A 17,377-nucleotide genomic window follows, 5' to 3' on the forward strand; every position below is an offset into this window, starting at 1 on the left:
TTGTGTGATTTTATTGATAGGAAGTTACCTGAGTGTGTGTGTGTGTGTGTGTGTGTGTGTGTGTGTGTGTGTGTAAATGTGTGTTATGGTGTCTATTTGGCTTTAAGCCGCCTACAAGCTAACACATATGGCTTGTTAACAAGCCCTGGGCTGCCACTTCCTGCCCCTTCCACACTTTTAGACAGCGAGAAGCTGCAAACGCACAAAGCAACTGAAAGTCATGCTGAATGTGTGTGTTGTGGGTGTGTGTGTGTGTGTGAGGGAGGGAGTGTGCGCGCTTGTTTCTTTACTTTTTAGCCTTTTGGCTGTGCGGCATTCCTGTTGCGCTTAAGCAGCTCTGGCAGCTCTGCCTATTTGCCAGCAATTTTCATGCTGTGTCACGTTATTTATTTTTTGTCGTAATTTTTGAGCCCTTTCATGGCGGCTGCTGCTGCTGCTGCTGCTGTAGCTGCCAAAAAGTTTGCCAGCACCGAAATTACCATAAAAGCAACGTTCGGCTGTGTAAGCTCTGTGTGGTGGGCGCGGCAATTGAATATGTATGTGCTCTGTGTGTGTGTGTGTGTGTGGTGCCTAAATTATTTTGTTAATATATTGCGTTATCGCCAAAGAGTAGGCAACGCTGGCGTCTTCGCTGCTTTTGTCAGCAATTTTATGGCTAAGCATGTGACAGCTAAGCCCTTAATACAAAAAAAAAAAAAAAAAAAAAAAAAAATGCGCGGCACAACTAACCCTTAATATAAACCAAACCAAATATGGCCCGGCTGGTAAGCACAGTTCGAAACTGACCGCTAAGCCTTAAAGCGCATTGCGGTCAGTTTTGCTACACAATGTTGTTGTTGTTGTTGTTGTTGTTGCCGTTGTTGCTCTGCTGGGCAGCTAAATCCCCTTATGTTATTTTTGTAAAGCCCAACTAAGGGCGCGCTTGACTTTAATGGCACTCTGACAGCAGCAGCTGTAGCTGTAGCTGGGGCAGTGGGGCGTGGGGGCCGAAGTCACGCACTTCTAGAGCAAATATCTTAAATACTTTCGACATTTCTTATACTTGTAAAACTCGGCGTCATTTGAAAAATATGTTGCATTGGCGTCTTTGGGGCGGCCGCTCCTGCCAACCCCCATCCCCCACTCTGCGCAGTGTCCGTTTAGTACCTACCCTAAAGCGCATGTGTGCGTGTGTCCATTCCTTTGGTGTTCTCTAAGACTAAATAATCCCCTTTCAATTGGCCTTTAACGGCTGCATTGCGATGTGACCGGAAATACCTTAACCACCTTCACACATTATGGGGCTAATTTGGGCGGAACTATCAAAATAATATATTGTGATGGGTTTATTTGAAACTCCACATATGAGTAGCCATGTAATAAAGACTTTTTCCGACTTTTGCCATGGAAAATAGAATTTTTATTTTTGCGCCTACTAAATGTCTATTTAAGCAAAGACCTAAACCATGCCATGTTAAATAAAGAATGTATGTCAATATGTTTGCGTGCAGTGGAATGCAGAAATGAGTTCAAATGGATGAGCATAAAAAACACTCACACTCACACGCCTGTATTTCCTTGCTTTGAGCTTAATATGTGTAGTCTAGAGAGTCTCACCATCCGCAGATGGGCGCACAGAAAGCATAGATCACAACTTGTTCCACAGCTTTAAAGCTCAACTGAGCGCCTTTGATCGTCCATACGTGAGCACAAACACGAACACACACTCAGAATCACAGGCAATGCGGCACCAATTCAAAAGCAGTGTCTGGAAGGTAAGAGCGTGGAATGTATTTGTCGAGTTATTAACTTCTATTTCTCTTATGCTACGCTCAGTCGCTTACGAGTAGCCGAACTTATCACGTTTGGGATGCACAGTTTTTATTTTGCCTGAAATTACATGCATACATACATAATAATTAAGTGATAAATTACATATTACATATAATTAGAACCATTTTTAATTATTTATACATATTATTGTGATATTTATATTATTTATTTTCAATATGCTGAATGCATTTGAATGTATGTAAAAATACACATATACATATGTATATACATACATATGTATGCGTATGAATATTTTATATACAGCCTATAAGCCTATGTTGTAAGATAAAGGAAATTAGTTTGCTGACAAAAATAAATAATTGTAGAAAATTTATAATTGACTTTGCAAGTTACATGGATAGTTAAACAGAAAATCACACAAAATATTCTTCGGTACATGTACATATTTATGCACATGTACATACATACATACTTACATACCTACATATGTATATCCATATGCATACCCAAATACAGAAATAATAAATTGAAGAGAATAGCAAAAACATAACGTAAGTGCCTATGTGCATGTTCTTATGTGCTGCTGAGAAAAGCTCAATTAACTGTGCTATGTGATTACACATTTTGTGTATGTGTGCAATGCAAAAGTTCTCTCTCTTCACTTTCTAGACGCAATGCAATGCAATGCAGAGTCTGCATGAAGTTTAGGTTCCACATATTCAAACATACAAATGTATGCTCAGCCACTCGCACACTCAATGACAAGATCGAGCGTTTTGCTATGAGAGTTTCTTGAGAACTTTAACATGAATGGAATTATACTTATTCGCAATATGTTGGGTGAAACATATATATTTCTATATTTTTATTCGCATATTAATTTGTTTCTTCCACAGCTGCTTTGCATTGTCCTATTAGATGCACTTTGATGACCTATGTCGCTTCGAGTCTTTTTGAACTTATTGACTGTGAATGCCATTGAGTCCCCGACCTTGTGAGTAAACATACATATATCTCCCCATAATTTAAATTACTTATTTTTCTTCTTTTTCCCGGTAATCCATTGCGCCACAGGAATAATATCACGGAGCCGAATTCAGGGGTTTAAGACTCTTGCTGCTAATCTTAGACTTTGCATTGATTAAATTGATCGAGAATCGATGCCAAGCATTATGTATGCATTTGCTTCAGTCCAACCCAACAATGAATGGTACCCAGTAGACTATATATGTTCTTGGTAAAGCCATGCCATTAATATTGTCTTGGTGAACCTAAAATTATATTTCCTTTCTCTTTTGCAATGGAATGCGGCCAATGTATTTATGCGTGTTCTTTCAGACTCTCTTTAGAAACAGCTCTGGTTTAAGTCGAAATTACATTAAACATGATCATGACATGCCCATGGAAACTCAACTTAACAGAGCTCAATTTACTTAATTACTCATATGCAAGCGACTTATATTAGCTTTACATAAGTGGCTATTTTAACATAGCTCACTTAATTTGAGCTTTTTGTTTACAGTGCAATTTACGTTCCACTCTGTTATTTAACAGTACCACGATAAATAACATTTTTCTCCCTACTGATGATTTCTGTTGGCCTAGTATTTCAGTCTTATTTTCATTAAAATTCGTAACAAAATCGGTCAGCGATAGAGACACACAGCATCCAAACAATTTTGTATGTCGCATTTGGACTAATTTGAACGAAAATCGCCTGACGTACCAGGCTTACATAAGTGACTTGTAGGCAATCCAGTATCATGATCTATCCAGTATCATGATCTATCCATGAAAGCCCAGCTTATTTCACTTATTTCTCTTAAGTTCCACATGAGTGATAGCATAGCTTCGTCTATTTGAGCTTTTAGTTAAATGGGCAGCTTACGTTCCACTATGTATTTGAGCTGTTATCTAATATTTTTCATCCTACTGATGATTGCTGCTCACCTGGTATTTCAATTTTACTTTTGTTGAAAATTTTATGTTGATAAATCGATAAATAAAAGCAGTGTGGAACGTAAGCCCAATATGTGAGTAAACTACATTGCAGATGCTGTTTGATATGGTATTATCAAAAACAGATCGGTCTACTGGGCACCACTATAGGGGCCTAATAATGAGGATATATGCATAAGTAAAAATACAAAAACAAAATGTTAATTTTTATTCCTTTATTTAAAAATAAACTTGGTTTTGAAAATATTTTGTACAGTTTTTAATTGACATTTGTAATGGTCTTTGCATCACATCAGAGCTCGTATCCAAAAGCATCCAATCCAATATTATTATTTAAGATTTATACGGGAATGAACTTTCAAATAATATACTTGCTCTGCCAGATGTGACTCGAAAAGAGAATAAAAATTTATTGTTAGTTAGAGTGGCAGATTTAATTATACTTCCAAGTGAAACGGACTCTGAGATGGTCGAGAGCGATTTCGCTACAAAAATACAAATTTAAATTTATGCAAAATATTAGATTCATTTTCTTTGATAATGCTGACAAGTTCTTAAACAACAAAAAGAGAAATATAATTATGATCACATAAATATATAAATTAGCTTCAGCTATTATATTGGGAAATAGCGTACCAAGTTATATAAAGCCAAGTGAGTATATAGCATATCAAATGCAGTCATATAAGACTATATTAATATATTTTTCATTGGTGCTTAGTACACATAGAGAATGTCGACAAGTAAGGCTAATATGAGTACTGGATTATTTTTATTTTGCTTTACTAACTGTACAGTCCCATAAAGTGAGCAATCTACCATCTGCAAATAAATTAATGTCAAATTCGTGCAAATTCACACAATAGTCTAATTTCTCAGCGCTCTTCAAAAGATCCTTGAAGAAATGGACCTTTTTTAACGCTTTTTGAAGAATGACAAAATTCACAGAAGTTACTCGTCCTTAAAAATATTTCGATTATATAACAAACGACGATTAGATCTGGAGGAACAGAGGGAGATCGTGTGAGTCACATCAATTTCGAAATGCTATCACTTCCACAAGGATACAAGTGCAAGAAGTTTTTATAGCAACAACAGCAATAACAACGACTACAACAACAACAATAACAACATCAATGGCCAAGTACTTTGATATCGTCGATGCTGACTGTACCCTAAATGGACCGTATATATATCACATTTAGCCGATTTCAATTTGAAAAGTATTCCAATTAAAGCGTTGCCTTAACTGTATGCAAATCTTTTTTAATCTCTTCCTATTCATAGTTCATAAAAATATTCCTATTTTTTGAAGATTTGTCTCTCGTGCAAACGTTTACAGCATGCATTACTTAGGCACAGACGATCATAGTGCCAGATAAATGCATACGTACGGATAGTGGCGGAGTCCCGAGGAGAGAGAGAGAGAGAAAGAAAGAAAGAGAGAAATAATGCAGAGTGTTTGATAAAAATTAGTTGTTGAGAGCAAGATTGTGGGTTGTTGTTGCTGTGGGCATTGATGATGTTGTTGTTGTTGCAGCCATTGATGCTGAATTTGCTGTTTTTGTTGTTGTTGTTGCGCTTTTGGTTGTGGCTATTGCTGTTGTTGGTGTAGCGCATCCATTTTTCCAAGGATATATGTATATCTCATCTTTTTAAGAACGCTGCAAAATAAGATTATTGTGTGAGTTTGCAATAATTTGACATTAATTTGTTTACAGATTGTAGATTGCTTACTTTATAGAATTTTATAGTTAGTATGTTATAAAGCAAAATAAAAATAATCCAGTACCACCTCATATTAGCCTTAAGTGAAGACATTCTCTATGTTTACTAAGCACCATGCAATGAAAAATATATTTATGTATTCATAAGTATTGTCTTATATAACTTCATTTCTTACGCTATATACATACGTGGCTACATATAACTGCACTAGTTACGCTATTTTCCAATATAATATGCTGTACCTACATAAGCAAACATGGCACTACTCAGAATATAAACCACTCAACAAGCACTCAAAAAGAATAATTTCCACGCCCTTATGATCCACATTACTCGCAAACTACAATTAATACACATTCACCATTGAAATGCATGTATGTGTGCATCTGTGGATCTTAGTCCCAATCACGAAATCGCTCAGTTCCCCTTCCTTTTTATCCAACTGCGCTCTGACAGTAGATTCTATGTAGCATTCCAGTGAGTGGGATTTTGACTATGAGAGGAAAATATTAAAGATAGGTGTGTGGATGCTAAGTTTACAAACACTATTGCAGCCAACAAACAGCATGCAGACATACATATATATTTATATAACTATATACATACACAATAATGAATGTGTAGATCAAATTCAAATATATACATACATACACATATAATTCTTCCAAAACTATTTAAATTTAATATGGCGCAACTTGAACTAATGTCTATAATATAACTTTCAATTGCATGAATAATTTATGTACAAAAATCAATTTTTTCAATTCAGCAGTATGTGTGTATTAATAAATAATTACTTGATATGTATGCAACTCCAAGATATTGTGCGCATCATCTATGATCAAACTGAAATTCCCGAACAACTGAAAACAACTGACGACAATAAAGCTCAATAATCACTCAACATAGCCATTAGTTGGTGTGAGAGTATGTGTGTATGTGTGGATCCTCTCAGTAACTGCAACGAAAGTTGGTTGTGCACATGTATGCGCATTTGTATGGATACAACTCACTTCATATGTATGTATATATGCATCCGTGTGGATTCTCTCATCTACTTTCTAAGAAAGCACTCAGTTCAGTATCTGTATGTATACGCATACTCGAATAGAGCTCTCAAAATAGATAGAGTAATTAAATATGTACATATGTATGTATATTTACATGGCTTGGGTTGGGCATGTGATTAACCTGCGGAATTCTGTCAAACGACTCGGCACTAGTTTACAGAATTTAAAAGCTTTTAATCACTCATTTATGACTATCAATTTCATCATTTTATTTTTTTTTTTCATTTTCTGTACATACGAATCTTACCATGCATGTGTGTGTACGAGTGAATCCTCTCAGCAACTATTGTGAAAGCTCTGAATATAGTGGTATGTGTCTCCGCGTGGACTCTCTCAGCAACTACTACAAAAGCTTATACTGAATTTCTATCAAATCTACTGCTGACTGCTCCCTGTGGATTCTATTTAAGATGATAAAGAGTAAATTGCACTTGGAGCAAGGAAATATATCTGGAAGCGTTAAATGGATATAGTATAATGTAAATTGTGTCAGACACATACATATTTTCTATTATTTTATGATTTATTCTAAAATCTTTGCTCAATGGCCAAAGCTTTCTTCTTAGATAAATACATATAAAACACATTAGTTGCTTGCATGTTTCTGGCCTATATTGGCATTTGCTTATTATGTTGTATTTCAATTGGAATTAAGTAGAACAGTATATTCGTAAATATGTATATAGATAATTTTGGTGGAGTCGTCGTATTTTATTTATTCTTTGGACTCGATAGGTCGTAGCGTCAATGGGTGGGCGATTCTCCTAGGCTCGCGGCTGTATGCAACGCGTATTCTCTGGTAAATCGCAGATGCCCTTGAGCGCATTGAAGTACTTGGCGCCGCAGCTCACCTGCAGGGGCTTGCCGTAGCGACAGATATAATAGTAGTTGCAGCTCGTCAGGGAGGCAAGCATAAAGCCGTCGGGCTTGTTACGGCACACATAGGTGGTGTAGAGGTTCATGCTTAGCTCATTCGACGGCCCACCCAATGGCATCAGATGCTGATCCATGACCGCAGGCAAAGCGCTGTGCAAAGGTCTCGCTGCGGGCCTTACATAAACAGATGAAGGTCTTACTTTACCGCTAGAGCTTCCAGGAGCACAAGCCGTTGTTGTTATTTGTCCACTGCAAGTGGTTGTTGTGCAGGTTGTCGGGGTGGTGATCGGTGCACAGGTGGTTGTTGTACAGGTTGTTGGTGTGGTGATCGGTGCACAGGTGGTTGTTGTACAAGTAGTTGGGGTCGTGATCGGTGCACAGGTGGTTGTTGTACAAGTAGTTGGGGTCGTGATCGGTGCACAGGTGGTTGTTGTACAGGTTGTTGTTGTTGTTGTTTTACATGTAGTTGTTGTTGTTGTACATGTAGTAGTTGTTGGGGTTGTACATGTTGTCGTAGTGCAAGTGGTTGTTGTTGTTGTTGTACATGTTGTCGTAGTGCAAGTGGTTGTTGTTGTTGTTGTACATGTTGTCGTAGTGCAAGTGGTTGTTGTTGGTGTCGTACATGTTGTCGTAGTGCAAGTGGTTGTTGTTGGTGTCGTTGTACAAGTAGTTGTTGTTGGTGTCGTACATGTTGTAGTAGTGCAAGTGGTTGTTGTTGGTGTTGTACAAGTAGTTGTCTTTGTTGTGGTTGTTTTTGTTGTTGTGCAAGTAGTTGTTGTTGGTGTCGTACATGTTGTAGTAGTGCAAGTGGTTGTTGTTGGTGTTGTACAAGTAGTTGTCTTTGTTGTGGTTGTTTTTGTTGTTGTGCAAGTAGTTGTTGTTGGTGTCGTACATGTTGTAGTAGTGCAAGTGGTTGTTGTTGGTGTTGTACAAGTAGTTGTTGTTGGTGTCGCACATGTTGTCGTAGTGCAAGTGGTTGTTGCTGGTGTCGTCTCTGAGTTACAGGGTGGAGTTGTCTCTGGCTCACATGGGGGAGTCGTGACTTCAGCACAGGGAGTGGTTGTCGGTACTGTCTCACCACACGGCTCCACATTGTTGCTAACAACGGGTCCTGCCACTTGCATCACTTCAACGCATCCTGTGTTATAGTTGACACAACCCTGAACCTTCGGGTCATAGAATCCGGGGCAACTGGTCTCGGAAGCGACACCGTTCTGGCACTCGTAGAATCTAGAGCAGCTACCGGGCACCAGAGCGCGGAATCCATTCGACTTGTTCAGGCACACGTAGCGGCGATACAGCGAATTGTTGACGACCTTCACCGTGGGTCGTATGTTGGCGGCTCCAGTGGTAGCCACCAAAACAGCCAGGCAGGCAAGGACTAAAAGACGAGATCAGACATTTATAGTTAAGTCCTTGATGGTGTTGCAAGTGCCCACATACCGTAATGGGCTCTCATCTTCAATCGGCCGAGAGAGCGGGACAGCTATTCCTGTTTTGCTTTTGCTGGGGCTTCGAACTTGATACAAAGAATTGCACAAGCTGCTTTACTCAAATGACATTATTGCCAGGGGCAGTCGCTTTTATATGGTAGCGCGCCGCCAAACGGGCCGATAGGCCGATAGGCAACCGAATTGTGTTGAGATGCCTTATCGACATGTCGTTGCGATAAGTATCTGATAGAGCGCCGTTTTCCGCTGTTACCTTGATATTAACTGCTGCTCGGGATGCTGGGCGGTACCTGATTTGTATGTTTTTGATGTCTTTTGCCCACTGGCATATCTTATCGATAGAAGCAAAAATCACCTACTGCTGCTTCTTCTTTTTTAATTTATTTAATTGTGCTTACTCAGAAATTTGACAAGCGGTACACTTCATGCGTGACTCTCGTCAACTTTTGTATACAAATTAACATCAAATCAGGTACTTACGGCCAAGACAACGGCATTGCCATACCAAATGCAATTCAGTTCAGAATTTGGCATTAATGTTGCAATAGCCAGCCAACAATAGGACAACACGCAAGTAGACAAACATAAAGCCTTCTCTCTCTGCTCCTCTATCAGCATATCTTCCTCCCTACGCCCCTATTTATCCCTTTCGGAGTATCTCTCTCTCTCTTCTATATCGCCATGAATGTGGTCAGTGCCGTTAATTTATCAAAGGAATTTACCATTGCTTAATTAATTAGATGCTTGACCCACACCCGATTTACACGCAGAGCACTGAGAAGTCCGGCAATTTAAATTGAATTACCGGACTCAAATAGTGATTAATATTAGATTTAGTATTCATGAATACCGTTGTTTATATATGTATGTATGTATACATAACATCTACATATATCTATATTGTCATATACGCAAGGAAACCCCTATATATTTAGGGTAGGTAAAATATGACATTTTAGTCGCAATCGGTTCGTTCATTGTTTGAGAAAACCAAATTTTGTTAGGAAATAAGATTTGCCATGCCCACAATATGTTGAAATATGTACGATCTTTAGAGTAGAGCTGTCAGTGCCGGGCGTAGATATCTATATATCTTATTACTTTGACAATGTTACATAGTTTATACTAACACAGACTAAAGCGAAATATAAAAGTATTTTAATGACGAAGCCTATCCTATCCATCTTATTTTCGAATAGCGGCTGACAATTTGAAAAGTACTTATACATAAAATACACTATACAAAATACCGGCATCAATGCGATTCTCATAAGTTTTCGTATTTAAGCAATAAAATAACAAATAGCTACTAATTTAACAGATTTTATTTATATTTTTATTAATACTACTCCTATTACTATTATTACTACTACTACTGCTATTACTACTACTACTTTTACTATTATTACTACTACTACTGCTATTACTACTACTACTTTTACTATTATTACTACTACTACTATTACTATTATTACTACTACTACTGCTATTACTACTACTACTTTTACTATTATTACTACTACTACTGCTATTACTACTACTACTACTACTACTACTACTGCTATTACTACTACTACTATAACTATTATTACTACTACTACTACTATTACTACTACTACTTTTACTACTACTATTACTACTACTACTACTATTACTATTATCACTACTACTATTACTACTACTACTGTAATTACTATTATTACTACCAGTACTACTACTACTACTACTACTGTTACTATTATTACTACTACTACTATTACTATTATTACTACTACTACTATTACTATTATTACTACTACTACTTTTACTATTATTACTACTACTACTGCTATTACTATTATTACAAATACTACTGATTTACAATAACCATTACCAAAATATTATTTGCATGAACTGCTCTTATTTCACTAAAAATGTAAATTTAATAATAATAATTTCTCATCCTCATTATTAAATTTAAGAAACAAATTCTAAATAAACTTCATAAAAAAAAAATAAATTCTAAAAAAAAAAAAAAAAATTAAAAAAACTATTCTTAATCTAAATTCACAATAACTGGAAATTCTCTTAGTCAACAATTTGTCACTCGATGAAAGTCTGTTGATTGCAATTTTTATTGACAATTGTCGAAACATGTTGTAGCTTGTGTGTTCGCGTATTTTTTGGAGTCCCAATTGATAGGCATCAATGGTGCTGATGTCGTCGCTGCTATATGGGATGCCCGGAATAATTGCCAATTATAATCAATTTGATAAGAAATTGGAATGATAGATATATATATGTACATATGTACATACATAGATCAAAACCAAGCATTATCGTTTTCGTAACAAGAATTATGCGTGCACGACGGCCTCTTGGCTCCGAAACGTCAAGTAATTATCATAGACCATGCCTCATTGTGATCGACCAATCTGGAGCTATAGAACAGACACGTGCTCAGCGGAAATATGTATATTAACTACACATGTAGTAGGCATAACAAAAGGAAGAGAAATCAATTACATTAAAATAGAAGCAAGAATGTTGCCGACGCGCGCTACCAACTGCATAATACTCGTTCAAGGGCTTAATAACTTTCATAGAAGTAACAGGAAGAAGTCTGTAGTTTCTCTTTTTGAAAACATTTAAGCTTTAAAATAATTCAATATATATTGGTATCCAATTGGCGAATACAATTTTGATTTTAGCCAATCAATTGACTTAACTTATTAAATCTTGAGTTCTTAATTTAAGTATGTATTTTCATGATTTGCCACTAGAGCTATACAAAAACATTGAGATTTATAGGATATTTTTCTGTGTGTCAGGTGCAAAGGGACATGAAAATTAATCTCAGTTCATCATTATTAAATTTCAGTTTTTACCTTAAAAGCTGTTGAGCATATGTATTACCGTTTCGCTGATTGCTACAAGCCGTATTGTCTCGGATATATTCGCTATATATATTTGATCTTGACATAATTAGAATATGAAGATTCTAGAGCGTTAGTATACCGAATATACACCCCTAGTGGACGTATCGCAAAATTTATTCGCTTTTTCAGCCGAGGTCTGTGGCCTAAAAGACGCCTTCACTTCTTGAATGAGTTAAGAAAGAATTGAAAAGTGTTGTGGATAAATTCAGGATAGCTCCGCTCAGCTTGTTCAATCATACATTTATCGGAGCTTACTCCATCTTATATGTATACATAATTGTAATTGAATGCCAAGTTTTAACATTAATTATATTTCACTTTATCTAACCTAGACCTCGAGCTAATAAGTATAGAAATGTCACAAGATAAGAGATAAAGAAACCGTGGACGAAGTTCGGGCAGACCAAATACAAGCAATAGCAAAATAAATTTTAATGAAATAAAATTTGATATTGATATTTTAATGAAATAAAATGATATTGTTTCTAGTATTTTTTTTACTTTTATTTTATTTTTTTATGATATATATTTACATTGATATATGATAGTATAGTAATTCAAATTGTTATTTGGTCAACCTAAAACCAATTCGAATTTTCAATTTGCATTTTCAGCACATGGCAACCTCTTCACTGACAAAAATGTTTTGCTGGCCCAAACATTTAACCTACACAAGGTTGGAGATTAGCCGAAGCGATATGACCCAAAAGCAAGTGAAAATTAATATGAAATTAGAATTCAATTTGGGTAGAAAAAAAAAAATAACCTAAATTATCAAATGAACATTAAGCGCGGCCAACGACAACGACAGCGACAACAAGCTGTTAGCGTATAAAAAGTGTTTGCTATTACCGGCAATTACATTAAAATCAGTCACAACAACAGTAACAACAACAACAAAAACAACAACAAAAACAGCAACAACAACTGTCGTCGCCAACATAACAACAAAATACGTATATAATAAAACATTTCAACGAAATTGAATTGAGTTTGTGTAACGTCAACCCTTTCAAGGTGGTCGCTCGGCTTGCCGGAAGGTGGAAGGTGGCTCGATTCCGGCTGGTTTCGAGCGGTACGGCGTGTAGAGGGTAGAGGTAGGGTGTTGGGGTTTCGGGTTGCCAAGTGCGCTGGAATTTCGTAGTTGTTGTTGGTTATGCGAACAACAGTGCAACATTTTTTTTTTATGCTGGTCAACGCCTACGGCGCATTAGCCAACACTGGCGAGTTATGGGCGCCAAGAGAGACGGAGAGAGAGAGAGAGAGTAAGAAAGATTTAGATTATGCATGCATTGTATTTCGTGTGCTGTTTCTCAACAAAATCAATATTTTCAACAACAAAAAGAAAAAAGAACTTTAAATATTTCATGTGCTTGCTGCGCGGCGAGCTTATTTATGCGACTTTATTTTACAGTTGACTAAATGCAGCAGCAGCAGTCGGAGTCGATGAAGAAGAAGAAAAGGAGGTGGCAGTAGCGGCGAAAAGAGAAACAAAAGAAATCACTTAACCCTTGAGCGACCCCGACACATGCGAAATTGACTTGAATTATCGAATTTCGCATGGGTTCTGCGACTGGGCATGGGCATGGTCTGTCGAGCGACCCTTTTATCAAACTTGAACTCAAGTTCAAGCAGCAAAACATTTAAGTGTTTGCCAAGAAGCCGATAGTGCTGAACACCCAAATACCCTATAAATCAATACAAGTGTTGATTTTATATAGAAAAATGAAAAATTAGATAAGATATGGGAACAAATTTGGAAATAAATAGAAGACTGAAGATGGATCCAGCTAAAATATATAATATCATATACATATATATTTTAATCAGCCTCTCGCTGCTGAGTCTGTGGTCGAGATACCCCTTAGCAGTTCACTGAGCGGAAATAAAAAAGAGAAAAGAGAGCAACAGACGCGTAGCCGAGGGAAACGAGGGAATCAAACGGAATATAAATCAGTTTAATGATTTTTATGCCAGCGAAAACAAAAAGCAGCCAGACAGAGATAGATACCCAGCGAAAAAGAGAGGGAGAGAGAGAGAGAGAGAGGGAGAGTGTTGGAGAGGCAAAAGTAGAGCGTGGGCTGTGTTTGCATTGCTTTGCTTGCCGCCGGAAGCGGAAGTTGGCGAAGTGTGCGAAAAAGCTCATCTAAAAAAAAAAAAAGAAGAAAATATAAAATAGAATAAAATAACAAAAATGGCTGGCTGCTTTAAAAGTTTATTTTAAAGACATGCTGTCTGCCTCTAAATGTGGCAATTTCCTTTTGCATGTGGAACGCTCAGCTGCAATTGAATTGAGTTCTCAATCGGATTACGATTCGCTTATTGATTTTCCATAAATGAAATGCAAAATTGCATTGCCCTCTTAAAGGCTGTACACCTTGGCAACTGCCCAAGCCGAACAGCCTCCTGCTGCAGCTGCTGTTGCTCCTGCTGCTTCTGCTCCTGCTCCTGCTCCTCCTGCTGCTGCTGTTGTTGCCATATCTCAACGTTTAATTAATGTCACTGACATTTGTCAAGTTGAATTTCATAATTTGCGCCGCAGACGCAGCCTAACCCGCCCCAGCCAGGCCAAGTGAGTCACCAAGCCGGCGACGTCAGCAGTGACGCCACCTGCAATGACACTCAAAACCACGCCCCTGCCTCTACCCACACCGCCCCCTATTGGACTGCCAACATTAGTTTCAATAATAAATTAACCTGTAACTCAAACTCGACTGCTTATCTTGCCATAAGTCAGTCCAAGTCAGTCCAATGCCTTTTGCACTCCACTGAGTCGCGTACGCAGCGCAAAATTTAGTTAGCAGAGTGCACTCGACTGTGTGTGTGCGTATTCGTGTGTGTGTGTGTGTGTGTATCTGGCATGCAAGTAAATTTATTTCAGCACAAGACAAACTCATGCGTTGTCTCAGTGGCATCTTCCGGCGCCAGGTGCTCCACAGCCACCGAGGCAAAGTTCTGCCTTTGCTTCAGCATCAGCTTCTTCTTTGCTTTCTTTTCAATTATTTATCAGGTTGCCAGCAACGAGTTTAGTTAATGCATGCGAAACAACAATGCCAAGCACGCATATTATCAGCCAGCGATAAATTCTCACGCAGAGCGGGGCAGACCCAAAATTAACTATAAACATACATAAGTATGTATATACGGATAAATGGAGCATATAAACTGGAGTCTTCGGAGACGGTAGCAAACAGCTCAAAGTTGAGTAAAATTTGATAATTAATTATTAGATAAATAATATTGAATATTATTAAAGTATGACTACATTTTAATTTAAATTTTTTTATAATTTATTTATATTAATACTCTACTATTATATTAGATATATTCAAAATTGTTGATAACTATTTTTTGCAAGAGGCATAAGTTATGCATGACTCAATTTTAATTTTAATTGCAGCTCATTTCAATTAGGATAATATTATTGAAATAAATGAATTGAATTTTGAATGTTTGTTTGACAGCTAATTTCAATGGAATAAAATAGTATATTTTAATTTCATTGATTGTATTTTATTAATAATATAATTTTCATTCTTTCATAGACTTTGTTAATACAATATATTTTCACGTATTTAAAAGGTCTCTGACAATATATAAAAAAAAGTAATATGAACAGCGATGTCTGAAAATATTGCATATAAGCAAGCAACACTGACCCAAACACAACAAGCAACAAATTATAGTTATCTCACATGATGTAGACAGTGATCGGGGGATACCATGAGGCATAGACCCAAATTATGTTCTTAGTTTCTTAATTGATAATTAAAAATAAATAACACTCTCACATACATACATTCTGCTCGTCTGCTCATACATTCTTCTCATCTCAGTCAACATTTTCCGTCATAATCATTTTTACAAAGCACTAATTACCTAATTTAATAATGATTTACGCATTATTATGCTTTAATAGCTATTTAAAAATTATCGCATTGACTAAATTGACTAATTACAAGCTTAATACAATCAAAAAAGAGAAAATAGAGTGTATGAAATGAAACATTACTCTAATATATTTTAGCCCGCTAATGAACGTGTGTACATATAAAAAAATATAAATATATACAAAAATACAGAGAATTAGCAACTTTATATCGACATCTTAATAACGATATATATTTATCTTAATATTCGTTTTAAATTGTTTTCAAACTATTGAATTTATCAAGTTTTTTGTGTCCCACAGTAATAATCTACAACAATTCTATATTTTTTAACCGCATTTCTCTGTGGGTTTGCAATGTAAAATCTGATTTAATTTACGTTCAGAAAAATATTCAATATGTCATAAGGTAACTACTTAAGATGAAAATCCACTCTCATTTGACGTCTGCTCACATTTTGTTGGTAATCACTTTTGGCATTTTATGATTTATGCCGTGTACGATAACCATATAAATGTATTTTTATCATTCGCTCGAGTCATCAGCGTTTGTGAGTCACAAAGCAAATCCCTTTACAATACGTCCTGTAGTACTCACAAAAACTTTAACGCTGCAGATCCTACATAAAGGCGGCCCCACACAACACCAAATGCCCGGGCAGACGAACGCATAAAAAGGCAAACAAACGTGCTCATATCTCTCACTCTCTTTCTCTCTCTCACTCTCTTTCTCTCTCTGTGTGTGTTAAAAGTAACGCTGAAATAAAAATAACTGAAATATGCACACACGCACACCTTTACGACTGGCTGAAGGAGTAAAAATGTACAGCGAAATTTACACGCTAAATGCGTCCCAAAAGAGAGCAAGCCAAAGTCATTAAATGTTGGCCAGGTATACGAGTGTGTGTGTGTGTGTGTGTGTGTGTGTGTGTAGGCCCAAAAAGGTTTTACATGTCATTGCGGGCTGCCAACATACACCCAAACATACACACACACACACACACACACACATAAACAAACACTCACACCAAAGCACTCACGCATTGCGAAAGAGCGACCCAGAAATTGACATAAATACATAATGAGCAACAATTTCAGGTGCTGCAGCTCCTTACGTGGGCGTGCCCAAGATGCGTGTGCATATGTCTGTGTGTGTGTGTGTGTATGTGTAAGCTTTGAGGCTAAAAAAGCGTAAACTCTTACTTTAATTTCCCGCCGGAATCGGCCCCACAGAAAATGGCAGCCAACACTGCGAACTGTCAACATTTTGCCACAGCACCTAGTTCGGAGCAATTAATGCGACTCCTCAAGAAACTACTTAGACAAAGCTGCACACGTTTGTGCATGTAAATGAATTGACTACTGAATGCTCTTTGGGAGCATACGCGCCCTGGCAGTTACACAATTTTTACAAATATTTCAATGGAATTAATAATGTAACGAAATTATTTAATTATATTTTTGATAATTAAAAAAACGAAATTTATAGAACAACAAAATTATAGATGGTATAATAAATTAAGAATATGATAAAAATATTTTAATTATTATTAAAAAATAGCTATTATGAAAAATAATTTAAAAACATATTTTTTAAAATAATTATAAAATAATAAGAATACTATTATAAAGCAAATTATGAAATATTCATAAACAAGAAATCTATTAGAAGATTTTTTTTTAATTGTAAAAACAAAAATTTATTTTGAATAT

General features: G+C 36.6%; 1 protein-coding gene and 2 long non-coding RNA genes across 3 annotated transcripts; 1 reads left to right on the plus strand and 2 right to left on the minus strand.

Moving 5' to 3' along the window:
* Positions 1-4,453: 4,453 nt before the first annotated feature.
* On the plus strand, positions 4,454-4,986 carry LOC116803922. Its single transcript, XR_004363946.2, has 2 exons — positions 4,454-4,538; positions 4,612-4,986. It is a non-coding gene; the product is annotated as an uncharacterized LOC116803922 (long non-coding RNA).
* Positions 4,987-5,365: 379 nt separating this feature from the next.
* On the minus strand, positions 5,366-6,492 carry LOC122757277. Its single transcript, XR_006357250.1, has 3 exons — positions 6,258-6,492; positions 5,470-5,565; positions 5,366-5,396 (listed from the first exon to the last, which is right to left on the minus strand). It is a non-coding gene; the product is annotated as an uncharacterized LOC122757277 (long non-coding RNA).
* A 628-nt stretch (positions 6,493-7,120) lies between these two features.
* On the minus strand, positions 7,121-8,970 carry LOC6576703 (integumentary mucin C.1). The gene is made up of 2 exons (XM_032728788.2): positions 8,850-8,970; positions 7,121-8,787 (listed from the first exon to the last, which is right to left on the minus strand). Exons 1-2 carry the CDS (start codon positions 8,863-8,865, stop codon positions 7,295-7,297), a joined length of 1,509 nt encoding a protein of 502 aa, XP_032584679.2. The 5' UTR covers positions 8,866-8,970; the 3' UTR covers positions 7,121-7,294.
* Between the last annotated feature and the right edge of the window lie 8,407 nt (positions 8,971-17,377).

This window comes from Drosophila mojavensis, unplaced genomic scaffold (assembly GCF_018153725.1).
Source record: "Drosophila mojavensis isolate 15081-1352.22 unplaced genomic scaffold, ASM1815372v1 contig_36, whole genome shotgun sequence".
Lineage (NCBI taxonomy): Eukaryota > Metazoa > Arthropoda > Insecta > Diptera > Drosophilidae > Drosophila > Drosophila mojavensis.